The sequence below is a fragment of the Phocoena phocoena genome, chromosome 16 (genome assembly GCF_963924675.1).
Source record: "Phocoena phocoena chromosome 16, mPhoPho1.1, whole genome shotgun sequence".
NCBI lineage: Eukaryota > Metazoa > Chordata > Mammalia > Artiodactyla > Phocoenidae > Phocoena > Phocoena phocoena.
Genome location: NC_089234.1, coordinates 72,548,483 through 72,562,908, shown reverse-complemented (window position 1 = coordinate 72,562,908; position 14,426 = coordinate 72,548,483). Strand labels below are relative to the sequence as shown.

Below are 14,426 nucleotides of genomic sequence, written 5' to 3'. Positions count from 1 at the left end.
TAAATTAAAGTGAATGTAATTGTGCAGCAGGAAAGCATTAACTTACTAAGTGTGTGTGTGTGTGTCTGTGTGTGTAATTTTTTCCCAAGTAGAGTATTTCTTTTAATAACACCTTCATCCTTAACAATCTTTAAAGAAACATGAGGGTCTTCCAATTTCATCGTGAGTTTTTGAGGTAGCCTGAATTTAAGGCATCTTCTCTGTAGCTGAAAGCTGTTATGCTTTTGTCTCCATAGAATTGGATTCTGATTTGTTTCCATTGCAGGTGACTGTTGATATAGTAAGATGATGTCTGGATTTTTGCTTTTTTCTCTCTTCTTCTGCAGGTTTTAATGATGCTTTTGTTGAAGTAGGCATGCCCCGAAGTCCTTCCCATTCTGGAAATGCTGGTGACTTGAAACAGATGATGGGTCCCTCCAAAGTTTCCTGTGCCAAGAGGCAGACAGTAGAACTATTGCAGGGCACAAAAAACTCACACTTACAGTATGTATTTTAATTTTAAAATCCTTTGAAAGAAAGTGTATAACAGGCTGGATTTGTGTTAAACTCAATAGTTAGTGCTCTTTGGTTCAAGTGCATTTGACGTTATCCATGGGTTTTTCATTTCTCTTTATGATTACCTTCTCTTTTTACTTTTAAAAATTTCATTAAAAATAGTATCTGATAACTTTCACCCTTGTTATAAAACAAAATTCAGGTGAGTAAATGTAAAGATCAAATTGACTTTATTCAACAATTCATGAATTGGCAGCATCCCATTTAGCAAATAGAAAGGAGCTCCAAAGAGCTGCAGAAAGAAGAGGTTTTTAAAGGCAGAAAGGGTGTGGGACAAGGAAATCATAAAGAAAGGATTATTTCAGGCAAGGTCACCTTCCTTTGAGAGAAGGCAGGGGTCTATCAGGTGGGTTACCTCACTAGTGTTGGCTAGGAAATTCCAGACAGGACTGGTTAAGATTACATTCCTAGGAGAGGCTGAAACTGCAGTTAGGTTAGGTATCAGGTCTTGGTTTGCGGATATGGGGCATAGTACAAGTGACTCCATTTTGGGCCTGTTGTCCCTTTTTTCGCAATTCTCTCCTTTTGATCAGACTTTCAGCCCAAGTGAGAGATGTGATGAAAATTTAAGGCATTAGCACCACTCTCAGCTACCTCTCTATAGTTTAGTTCTTATAGCTTTTACTGATCCTCTCTGTGGTGTTCACAGGTCATGGTTCTTTTTTTTGCTATCGAATCTCTGTGGTGTTCACAGGTCATGACTTCAGGCTCACAATTGTTTTAGTCAGTCATTTTCTTCCTTTCTTTTCTGGCATTCCAGTTTTAGGGAGGTCATTTGCTCAGTGGTTAGTGGCTGCAAACATACATTTAAAGCTTTTGAGAAAATTCAATGCACCAGGGAGACTACTATGACTGTTATAAATAGAAGAATTTACAATGTTTGGAGGGCAGTTCGGAACCATAGTCCCCCAGACCCAAACCAATCAAAATCAAATAAGTCAAAGAAAGACCCTGCGGAAGGAGTCATTTTTTTAAGCCAAGTAGCTTGCTCAGTGATTTTAGTTAACTGAGTTTCCACTTGCCCAGAATGTTAATCCAGGTTCAGCATGTAGTGTTGGCCACAGCACAGACACTCCCTTGTTCAGCTAAAAGATAATCAAAGGCTGTTCTATTATTAAGAACAAATTTGGGGGCTTCCCTGGTGGCGCAGTGGTTGAGAGTCCGCCTGCCGATGCAGGGGACACGGGTTCATGCCCCAGTCTGGGAAGATCCCACATGCTGCAGAGCGGCTGGGCCCGTGAGCCATGGCCGCTGAGCCTGTGTGTCCGGAGCCTGTGCCCCACAACGGGAGAGGCCACAACAGTGAGAGGCCCGTGCAAAAAAAAAAAAAAGAACAACTTTGGCCAGAGAATCTAAGGAATTCTGTTGGGCACTGTCTTGGTAGATTTTGCAGTATTGTCAAGAGTTAAGGAGAGATTCCTGATTATAGTTTCATTTATATTTACTCTTAACCCTGGGAGTAGGGCCCTGCTATGGAATGTGAATCCTGAACCATGAAAGCCTCCTGGACTTTCCTAACTCTGCAGTATAAATTCAGGGGAGTTGTCCAATGAAGTGTCTCAGTTTGTTTGTAAATAGTTAGGGGCACAGTTAGATAACTCAAGAGGCATTGCCCTGTTATGCGCCTGCCAACTAGGCACCCATATGCCGGAGGAGAATGATAACCACTGCAGACAAAGATAAATACTGTTGGGGCACAAACCACTCCCACTAAAGTGGTGCTGTTCATGGATTCATTTGCAGGGATTGTTGCATTTGCCCATTCAAGCCATGAGTCATTTAAGTTTTCAGTGCATTTGGGAAGTAAATCTCCTAACCTGAAATAAAAAGTTCTAAATTACAGAGGTTACCTCCCTTAGCAATGGCCTGAGAGATTCAGATGACTGTATTATCTTTCTGGATCAATGCCAGACAGAGCAAAGGAAAGAAAAAGAGAAGAAAAAGGTTATATTTAATTAAAGTGTGAAGTCTTGATCTGGGGTGTCAGGAGGAAGCAGTCTACCTCAGTGTCAGCTACTTCTCCAACTAGTCAGTTTGATTTTGAGGTCTCCAGCTGGTGTACAGGACCAGATGTCAGGTGGCGACTTCTTCAGCTGTGAGATGTGTACCTAAGTCTCTGAAGTTTGGCTGCCATCTTAAGTAGTGAAGAGGATCTGGTATAGTCCCTTCTAAGGAGACTCAAGGACCGTCTTTGTTCTTAGTGATTCCAAATCAGAAGGGTGGGAGAAAATTGGAAACATAAGTTTGGAGAATTGTGGCTAGTTATTTGAAGGGAACTAGAAGAATTCAGGATCCAGTCCAGTTTACAGGAATATAAAAAAAAACCTCAAAATTAATAGCACTAGAATCTAATATCTACAAAAGTACATACATTTTTCTCTCTACAGTTACTTCCATTTTTTTTAAACAAAAGATAATTACAGTTAAAGTAATTTGTTTGCTTTAAAATTGGCTTGATTATTTACATAAGTGCAGCAAGAATAGTGATTGTATTGTATGAGTACTTTTTAAAACTGCTTTGCAGGAACTTTTCATAAGGAATCTCAGATTGAACTCTTAAAGGCCTCTGAGGCCAGAAAGCCAAGCCAAGGACTCGCCATCAGATCTTACCTACAATACCTATAGTTTGGGTGAATTCCTCTCTTTATAAGGTCCCAAAAATAACCTGAGGTTCCTGGGCCTGTCAGGAAATGACCTTCCTTACTCACTGGGTAAGGCTGCCAGGAACCCTGTAATCAGAGTACCAGGCCAATTTTTTTCAAGGGGCTTTATTGGCTTTGTTAAGTTAACCTTAGTTCCTTAAAGCTGTCAGATCATATCTGAGTCTGTGTACGTCTCTCTCAAATATGACATTTCAGTCAAAGCTTTGGTAATATAGCCAATGTTTCCAATGTGTTCTGTTACAAGGAGAACAGATTCTTATTGACCTTTGCAAATAACTAACTGTATTGCTGTGCAAAGAATACAGAAGAGTTTCCAAAGAGTTTCTGGAGGGATCAGGTAGGGAGAAAAGTAAATGTTTCGTCTTTGTTTACAAAGGTATACTTTACCAAATTGGTGTAAGTCGTCGATAACTTAGGAAAAGAGGTTTCCTTAAATCTGGAAAAACAAAACATTAAGGATCTAGCAATTTTTCAAACAAAAAAAATCATTAAAAAATTATACTCATTCTCCTCCTCAGTTCATTTAGTCCCATGTACAATAATTGATATTTGTTCTGCTTGAATCCACTTCAGTTTTATGACCTTTATGTTATCAGAAACATGCACTTGTTAAAATCCTTTCCATGAATCTCCTTGAAGATGAAGCATTTTTGTAAGAACACTTTTGCAGAAGCATCTAAGACAGTAAGTCTCTGTAAATGACAACGACTTAAAAATGCCCATTGTTCAAGATCTGATGAGATTTCATTTGATAAAGAAATGTAGTTATTTCTGTGATATACACCAGTTTACATTAATATTAATTATGACATAACACTATACCTGGACATATCACATCTCTAGGAATTTCACACAGCTCTGGAACACTTATATACCTATACAAATACAAAATGGAGAGGGCTTAGTATTACTTTTATTTGACAATACTTCGCATGTAATTTAACACATCAAAGAAGCCTGATGAGTTTAAGATCTCTCCTTTTATAAGAAGAGGGAACAAATCTTTTGAGATGTGTCCCAGGAGCCCTCTGGAAAATCTCAAAGTTAGTTTGAGGTCAGAAAGATTTCATTTGGGATTTGATTTGGGGGAAGTTTGTCAAGAATATCAAAAGGTTTAAAAACACTTGGTCAAATAGGATCATAGGTCACTGTGAAACATTTACTTATCCATTTAACCAAAGTGACAACTGAAGACTACACAGGCAAATATAGAAAGTTAAATAGTTGTTACAGGAAATTATTTTGGTAAAGCATAAAATACTTGCTTTCTAGGCAGATTACCTAAAGGTAAATAACAGCCTTTTACAATCTCTTACTAAGAACAGACCGGTAATTCAAAATCACTTGTTCTTTTAACAGAGAGAAAATCAATTCTGATTTTGCACTGATGTACTTTTGATATTAAAACTCATTTTTTTTCCACTTAAATAAATTCATTCTAATTTTAGCCTGCTTGACCACACATAAAATTCCTTTCCCAAGATTCCTTTCCCACAAACCTTCTACAGTTTGGTCTTATGTTTTCTTCTTTCCCATTCTGCAGTAACCAGTCTTACTTCAGGACAAAATTAGTTTTATTTTCATCAACAAAAATTCCTCTCCATTCCTCATACCTTCTTTTACTGAAAACACACATCCTACTTTCCTTGAATATGGAAATGTTTCCTTATTATTTCTAGTAACTTTAATTATATATACATATACATATATATATTATAAACATATTTATATAATATATAATTTTTAACCCTAAACAACCTTTTTAGTGAAAAGAAGTAAACAATTGTGTGACTTGACAAATTAATATTTTTTACAATGTCTAGAAACACATGCTTTTCCATAGTAAATTTCTCAGTGTGGCACAAAACACGTTTATTAATGTATCCAAATATCTTTAGTTTCTCTGTAAAAAAATAAAAAGGCCAAAAGTGGTAAACCTATGTTCAGTAATTAATGTTTTAGTATTTTATCTTATTTGGAAATGATCTGGATATTCAATGACTATCCATCATTTACTTTAATTTAGCAAAACTTTGGTTTAGGTTACCAAAAAGATTTTAGAGAAACTATTTTAAAAGTTTACTGAAAGGGCTTCCCGGGTGGCACAGTGGTTGGGCGTCTGCCTGACGATGCAGGGGACACGGGTTCGTGCCCCGGTCTGGGAAGATCCCACATGCCGCAGAGAGGCTGGGCTTGTGAGCCATGGCCACTGAGCCTGCGCATCCGGAGCCTGTGCTCTGCAACGGGAGAGGCCACAACAGTGAGAGGCCCGCGTACCATGGGAAAAAAAAAAAAAAGTTTACTGAAAAACTTTTATCCCACTTAACATCTGTAGTAATCCCCTTTTTTCTGTTGGGGATATGTTCCAAGACTCTCAGTGGATGCCTGAAACCATGGATAGTCCTGAATTCCTATGTATACTATGGTTTTTCCTATACATATATACCTATGATAAAATTTAATTAGAGATTAACAACAATAACTAATGAACAATTATAATAATGTGGTATCTCTCGCTCACTTTCTCTCTCTCTCTAAATGTCTTATTGTACTGTACTCACCCTTCCTCTTCTTGTGATGATGTGAGATGATTAAATGCCTGTGTGATGAACTGAAGTGAGGTGAGTGATGTAGGCATCGTGATGTAGTGGTAGGCTGCTATTGACCTTCTGCTGATATATCAGATGGAGGATCTGATCCTGGATCACTGAGCTATGATGATGTTGATGGTTGGGGAATTCCACGATGGGGTGGAGTGGGGTGGCAAGAAATTTCATCACACTACTCAGAACAGCAAACAATTTAAAACGTATGACTTATTTATTTCTGGCATTTTTCATTTAATATTTTCAGACTGAGGTTGACTGTGGGTAACTGAAACCATGGAAAGTGAATCCACAGATAAAGGGGGACTACTGGATTCAATTTACTTAATTTATATAAGTACTTAATTTTTTAAAGCCACTTACATAGAGCTCTTTTACAAATTAATTTTGGCAATACCATCCGGTGGTGGAAAATTCAATATATCTGCAACACATACATAGACACACATAAACTGACAGTCATAAACAGAGACCTTTTGGGTTCCATTTTTTAATTACTGCTGTGAATCAGGTGCAGTAATACAAAATTTCACTAGTTATAAAAAAAAAGTTGGATTTAAGTTGTTTTCTGGTAGATGGAATAAGTTAAGTTTACCTGCTCAGATGGCTGAAGCTTTTTACTGTATTTGTGGGGAAGACCCTTAAAAATTTTTTTGTCCACCTAAGTTTCAAATGACCTTTTCCCTTTTGTTCATCTTCTGGTAAGAATTACCTCTCTAAAACAAAGAAAAAGAAAAAAAAAAAAAAGAATGACCTCCCTAAAGTTTATAGAACATTTACATCTCAAAGGTACAGGGAAAGAATGCAAGTTCCTCCAAGGACTTTGGTTTCTTCCTATAAGGCCAGAATTTCTACAATACTTACAAGCCTTCTGAATAGGGGAGGTTTTAGGATTGGTAAAAGGAATAGGTGGACTTTGAACTGCCTCTACAGCTAGTGTCTAGTTTTGCAAAGATTTGTAAGATACGGACAGTTGCTCTCAATTCCTCAAAGAATTGGGTTGCAGCCTAAATGACATTATAGTTTGAGCCACCCATCCAACTACATTATCCTTAATTTGCTTTTTTTTTAAATATCAGGGAGAAGATTTCTAACTAAGGTGGGAACCACAGATTTCTGTGTTCTGGATTTAGAGCTGTTTGCCTTTGGAATGTTTTAGTAAATCCTTTCACAGAGGCTTTAGAGGGTTTTTCTTCCCCTCTGAGTGCATAGTTTTAGTTTAAGGGAGGAGACGTAAAAAAAATTCCCATCAGCCTCTGAATATCAGCTTCCAATTTTTGACCAACTGTTGACTGCAGAGCTACTTAAAAAAAATCTTTTAACTATCTTGTCAGTTTTCGGTGTGGACAAGCAGTAAATATTTCTGGCAGTATTGAACAACCCCTTGGACTTAAGAGGTATTCCAGAAGAGGGTGCAAAAAATATTTTATTTTCCTCTCTTTATTGGGTACTACAGACAGAGACCCAGGAGAGCTGACTCTGGTAAGAATTTTCTCCCTTTGTGGGCTTCTGCCAGTTTTCCCAGGATCCCACCTACAGGCTCCAAGTGAGGTTTAAAATAGAGGGTGTAGCTCTAGTATCTACTAGAATTTGGCAAGGTTTTTCATGAATTTTAATTTAGTTTCCCTTAGCTGTTTAAGGGAATAATGTAGCAGTTTATAAGAAAATCCCTCAGAATCTCATCAATTCTGGGAGGAGCTCATTCTGGGGCCCTCCTTTGAGGGTAGATGTGAGGGTGTCTATTGATGCTGAAAAGTCAGCCTCTGTGCACCAGTGCTGAAGTGAATCTTGGAAACAGAGTGTGGGGTGAAGTAGAAGAGAACAGCTTTATTGCTTTGCTGGGCAAAGGGTGCCACAGCGGGCTTGTGCCCTGAAAAACTGTGTGTCCTAACCTGGGAGGATTTGGTGAGGACTGTTATAGCAGTGGTTCAAGGGTGGGGTTGCTGATAGGAGCAGGGTGTGTGCGGGGCCTGCACTCCTTTAATCTGGTCTCAGGTGGTCTCCTGATGAGCTTTTCTGGTTCTCAAGGCTGTCAAACCGTGAGTTTCTGTCTGGAATGAGGATTGCTTCATCAGGCAGTTTGTCTTCCAGTTGTTGGGGTCTTTAGTTCTGTAGAAGAGCTCTAAGATGTTCTGTGTATCCCTTGATGCAGAATCAGCACCCTGCCCCGAGGCTGCACTATTGTTTCTTGACTGCTCCTCCCTTGTCTCTGTATCCCCTCCCTTCCCTAATTAGCAACTGTTCCAATCTGCCCTTTGGAACCCAGGGAAGGTCATAGAGGCTGGAGTCTATTCCATGCAAACAAGAAACAGGGGACACAGAAAGGCTTCCATGCCCAGGAGCCCCACAGGGTCCCAGTGGTTTCACTGCATGACCACTAACCTGTCAGACATTTGTTTGTGATCTTCTAGTGTCTTCAGAGTGGAAAGGAAATTTATACAGGATTACTGGAGTGAGTACTCATATAAAAGAGGATAGGGAGTTCCCTGGTGGTTAGGACTCTGTGCCCTCACTGCTGAGGGCCTGGGGTTTGATCCCTGGTTGGGGAACTAAAATCCCACATGTGCAGCATGGCCAAAAAAAAGAGGATAGAGGGGAGCAGTAGTAGTTATGTCGGTCTTATTGTCTCTTGTTTTAGGTGCCTCTTTAATTTTTCATTAGCCTTTTTGCAATGAATCTTTCATTGAAGCTCTTTTGGAATTTTGAAGGCTTTTGGAGTTTTCTGCATTCCAATTAAAATAGGTATACCATTTTTTTTGAGGGGGGAGCGGGGAGTCCTTGTTTTTAAGTGCAATTCTTAAATGATCTTATATAATTGGAACATTACTCATAATGGCCATTCTAATTGTAGGTCATCTTTAGTAACACTTTGCCATTTTTATAGATTATTATAGCTTCCAGGACCATAGTTCTTAGATGTAAAATAAGCAAGTGTACCAGAAGGTGGAGTGCTTAACTCTTTGAATTTGAAGGATCCCATTTCTTTCAGCTAAGCCGTTTGGGGTTTGGGGGAGCCAGATCAGTATCTAAGAAGGATGTGCTGTGGGCCTGGGGATTGTGTGGTATTTTACAGTGAACCTTGTTTCACGGAAATCTTCTTGAGGTTGGTGGATGACCTAGTGTCAAGCTAACCTGTTCCATGACCAGCTTATTTGAACACGGGAGTCTTTTGAGTGAGGTGGAGAGTACTTTATCAGCTTTTAAGTGCTTCACCCATGCCCACGAATTTTTGTGGCTTTTTGGCTTCTGAGATTCCTATTAGTGGTAGCTTTTATCTACAGCAAACAAGATAAACACACACATGCACCTTAACAAATTGGCAGTAACCAAAGGATTTTGCTGTGTCCCAGCCAGGTAAAGGTCTTGTGTATACCACCACCAATTCCTGCCATGGGACCTTGGCCTGGGGAAAGAATTGAACCAACAGACCTCAACAAATGGAGACTGAGGACTAGGGGTTCCACATACATGGAGAACTGATAGTTGCCACATGGATCTTGGGACAGAATCAAGGCCTGGGGGTTTCCACCAATTAATTGACTATTGTGGTCTGAAATAAAGGCTAGGGGCTTGAGCTCCCGGCAGAATCATCTGCCCGATCCAGCTGGCCTGCCCTGTATTGGAAAGCCAATTAGATTGGGAGCTCAGTGCAAAGAGAGCAGAGCTCAGAACTGAGAGGAAGTTACCTACAGTCCTCAGAAGCAGTGAGAGAGACAGAGAACTCAAAAGGGTTTGCAGGTGCCACACCTGTGTTTCTTATTCCCAGAGTTACTGGAAGTCTCCTTCAGTCCTATTACTGCCACCAAATCTGTTAAAAAAAAAATTCAGCTGAGTAAGTTTAAAGATCAAATTTACTTTATTCAACAATTCATGAATCGGCAGAATCCCATCTAGCAAATAGAAAGGAGCTCCAAAATGCTGCAGAAAAGAAAACATTTTAAAAGGAGAAAAAAGGAGGGACAAGGAAGTCATAAAGAAAAGAAAGGATTATTTCAGGCAAGGTTACCTTCCTTTGGGAGAAGGCAGCGGTCTGTCTGGTGGATTACCTCACTAGTGTTGGCCAGGAAATTCCAGACAGGACTGGTTAAGATTACATTCCTAGGAGAGGCTGAAACTGCAGTTAGGTTAGGTATCAAGTCTTGGTTTGTTGATGTGGGGTTTAGCACAAGTGACTCCATTTTAGGCCTGCTGTCTCCTTTTTAGTGCCCTTAAATCTTCTCTGTCATCTCTCCCCTTCCTTTAGCTGGTTGGGTTTATTTCTGGATTCCCTAAACCATCTCTTTTGCTCTGAAACTTTAGCATTCTCTCTGCTCTTCCGTAATCAGCAGGGCAATTTTAACTCTCCGATTTTTGCTGTAAGAAATTTTCTTAGTGTGAATTCTCCTTCATTTGGCTTTGAATTTCCAACTTAAACTATGGCTCCCTTGTTCCAAGGTAGTGAATTGTTCACTTTGGTAATAAATAGTTGGCAGTATCATGATTTTACTTACAACAAATCACAGTGAATATAAATGCATATGTTATATTAAATATAATTCTCGCTTACTATAGCACCATTAGGGATAACAAATGTGTTATCCTTCTTCCATTTATTTTATTTTTTTCAAATAGGCAGTCTATTCACATTTTAAAAACGCAAAACAGTGGAATGCTTCTACATCGAAAGGTTTTGTTCCCATCCACTTCATCTACCCAATTTCCTCTACTGTCTTTTATATCGTTACAGAATAGAGTGTGTTTAGGCAAATATAACATATATATTTATTTTTAACTAAAAAATTGATTTTATTGAAGTATAGTTGATTTCCAGTGTTGTGTTAATATATATTCTTATTTCGTCTTTTTCTCAGCAAAATCTGTTTTGCTTTTATAAAAAGCAAAATCTGTTTTACTTTTATAAACTCTTTGATTAACTGCCATTGTTCCCATTTTGTCCAAATCTGCTTTACTTGTGTTTTTCTTAACATGATACTAATATGCCAAATTAACATTATTTATTATAGGTTAGAGAAATGATTTTGTTTTCCCTCTGTGTTGATGCATTTGAAGTATATACCTGTTCCTTTCATCACTAAATGTGTTCATTGAATGTGTAAGTGTGAACTGATTATCTCCATCTGAATTAAGCTGCAACCTCCGGAATGGTCTCCCTGTCTCCACTCTCTTATCAGCTCTATCAATCCTTTATTTTGTTCCAGTAATTTTTGTCACACTCTGGCTTTGAAACCACCAGTGACTGCACACTTCCTTTCCTTTGCTTATGCTGTTCCCTCTGAGTTGCTGTTACACAATGGCGAACCTGCAGATGCCCTTTAAATTCCAGGTCACACGCCTGTGTGAAGCCTCTCTGAACTTTTGTCAAACAAAGTTCTTTGCTGCTCCTTTTGTATTTTAATAGTCCTTTCTAAATTCCTCTGAATTCCCCTGGTACAACTGAAGAGTGAATGATAAAAGGAAGAATGTGTGAGCAAATCAGCTCTTTGACTAATACTGTTTGTTATTTCTGTTTTACTTGAGCCTAACATGCCGTTGGATGTGAACTTGAGGTGCGTGTATAGGGCATTATAAATTCTTACAATTCAGATAATTGCCCCCATTTTAAGAAGCACTTTCGTGTTCTTTCCCTGCACCCTGAACAGATGCTAAAGAATATTTACCTGCTGCCTTTATCATAGCAGATTTGTTAGCAATATCATGTACATTGCACACAAAAGAACTGGATCATCTGCATGCCTTCCGACGGACTCAGTTTGTTTAGACTGTGTAAACATGGGTCAGGGATATCTCCTTGATGTATGTAAATTAGAAATCTTGTCTGTATGTCTATTTCATATGTACTGCATACAGTGTATCATACATGCTATATTTAATGTGTGTGAATATAGATCATGAAATAGTTTCGGCACCATCTCTAGAGTCAGAAAGTCTGGGTTCAAATCCCAGCTCTACCATTTACCAGAGGTATGACCTTGGACAAGGTACTCCCCTCATCTGAAAAATAGGGATAATAAGACTGCCTTCCTCATAGCAGTACGGTGAGGATTAAATGAGATAATACATGTAAATGGTTGACAGTGGTAAACCTACATAGTCAATGTGGCACCTAGGAAATGTGTGCTACATTTGTATGTAATGGTGGAGTGTTCAATCCCAAACTCTTTTCACAGCAGCACTGACAGGTTGCTCTCAGAGCCTGAGCTGAGTACTGCAGAAAGCCCTTTGGCTGACAAGAAGGCTCCAGGGAGTGAGCGTGCTGCAGAGAGGGCTGCCGCTGCCCAGCAGAACAATGAAAGGGCCCGCCTTGCCCCACGGCCATCATATGTCAACATGCAGGTAATGATAAAAAAAAAAAAAAGAAAAACAAGTCATCCAAATGTAGGCTGCCTAAGTTGGGGAATGGGGAATTCAGTGAGCTTTTAGCAGTAGACCAGAAATTAAATTTAAATATATATGCAGTAGTTAGGAATTGGTTTTGTTATAAACATTAAAATGAAATACAGGGCTTCCCTGGTGGCGCAGTGGTTGAGAGTCCGCCTGCCGATGCAGGAGACACGCGTTCGTGACCCGGTCTGGGAAGATCCCACATGCCGTGGCGCGGCTGGGCCAGTGAGCCATGGCCGCTGAGCCTGCGCGTCCGGAGCCTGTGCTCCGCAACGGGAGAGGCCACAACAGTGAGAGGCCCGCGTACCGCAAAAAAAAAAAAAGAAATGCAGGATTTAGTTTGAGAAGAAGTCTTTAAAATATAATATTAAAAGTGACATGGTCTATGTCACTGTGTCTTATGCAAATGACATTTTTCATCTGTTTAAAAAATATATAGATAAATATGAGAGCTGTTATTTCTAAGCATTTACTATCTCATGACATACTCTTGGATAAATAGATATAATATTCTTCTATCTGTGAAATGGAGAAGATAAATTTGGTGTTCCTTAGTTATAAAAATAACTAATGTAAAGCTTTAGTGTTTTGAAAGGAGATGCTAAATATTATTGATGGTTATGTTGGTTCACAGATTTTTATGATTATTTTGAACAGTTTCCTCAGCAGGGATTTTCTCTGTATCCATTTTCAAAGTATTAGGCTAATTACTCAAAATAGACTATTGATCATGAAATTCAGAAATCCGATTTCCATATAGATCACAACATGAAAGATAAGGATTTTGTGCTTTTAGAGATGCCTCTAAACCTTTGATTTCAGTGTCTGAATTACTGGGTAGACTTACCTACTTTGTAGTAAGAGATTTATCATCTCCCATCCCCCCACTTTCAAAAAAGGGAAAAACTTCACAAAATCCTAGAAATAAAGAAGTTGTCACAGATATGTCAAAGAAATTAATTCATGGGACTAAATCATACTTCTGTAATTCCAGTGAAAACTGCAGTACAATCCTGCTTGTCTGTTTTTCTAATCCTTTGCATTTGAACATTTTCAAGAGTTTTTAGATGAATGTTTTTTACAAAAGCCATAGCCTTTATAAAGTGCAAAGTTAGAAAAAAAGACATTTATTACATTTTCTCTGGCAGATTTATTTTCAGTTATTATAAATTAAAGTTCTCTCATCTAAGAAGTATCAGATTCCTTTATGATCCCTTTATGGTTTTCATCCATCTTGTGATTCTCGTCTTTTCCATCGGGTATATACCTATAGTGAACCATTTTCATGTTCCTTTCTTTTAGGATGGATGTAAATGTTTTTGGTGATAGAGTTTCAATTTAAATAGATGTATTTACGCCATTAGTGAAGAAGTGACTCTTAAAGTCACCAGGAAATCAATGATAATAGTTTGAAGACTTCCCTGATTGCTTTATAGCTGAAGATGATCTCTGTCTCCTGATCATTCTTGGACTTCTATATCTCCAGTTCTCTCTTCACACTTATCTCACTTTCTAATTTATTTTGTGGTTATTTTTCTTACCCCTGCTAAGCCTCTATATGACTTGAGGCTATAGATTATTTTTGATTCATTATAATATTCTTACACAAAGCGAAGCACAGTCCCTTTAGCCAGAAGGCACTCAATAAATATTTACTGAACAAGTAACTTTAGCATCTCCCCACATCTTGCCCTTAGACAGTAGTCATTACAAGTTGGTTTTAACTCCCAGAATCATTTTAGACCTAGGATTTCAAAAACATTATCAAACTGTGTTATCTAAAAATCTGACTCTCCCAATTTACTGCCATGTTCCTTCTGGTTGGTCTAGGTCAGCCTGTTTACTTTTATTATTTTGGCCTAATCATTTGTAGTATATTTCACTTTCAGAAGTATCCTGTTTCAGACCATAAATTATATGGACACCCTACATATGATGGTATAGTCCTCCTGGGAGGAAGGTCCAAAGAGCTCTTGCCAGTGGGTTCTTGACCCATCTGATAGGCCTTTGAGACATTCTTTTTTTTTTTTTTTTTAACTTATTGAAGTATAGTTGATTTACAATATTGTGTTAGTTTCAGTTGTACAGCAAAGTGATTTTGGTTATACATATATGTATATATCTATATACTTTTTTAAAAAATTCTTTTCCGTTATAGTTTATTACAAGAGACATTCTTAAATCAAGTCTAAGCTAGTTCCTGAATTGGCGAGTTGAGAAC

The 14,426-nt window shown here is 38.4% G+C and overlaps 1 protein-coding gene across 1 annotated transcript in view; it reads left to right on the top strand.

The window, feature by feature from the left end:
• BICC1 (BicC family RNA binding protein 1) overlaps positions 1 to 14,426 on the top strand; it is a 309,662-nt gene that overhangs the window by 274,523 nt on the left and 20,713 nt on the right. The window contains exons 14-15 of the mRNA XM_065894697.1: positions 327 to 483; positions 11,992 to 12,157. Coding sequence (XP_065750769.1) covers positions 327 to 483; positions 11,992 to 12,157 — 323 coding nt within the window. The remainder of the gene's footprint in view (positions 1 to 326; positions 484 to 11,991; positions 12,158 to 14,426) is intronic.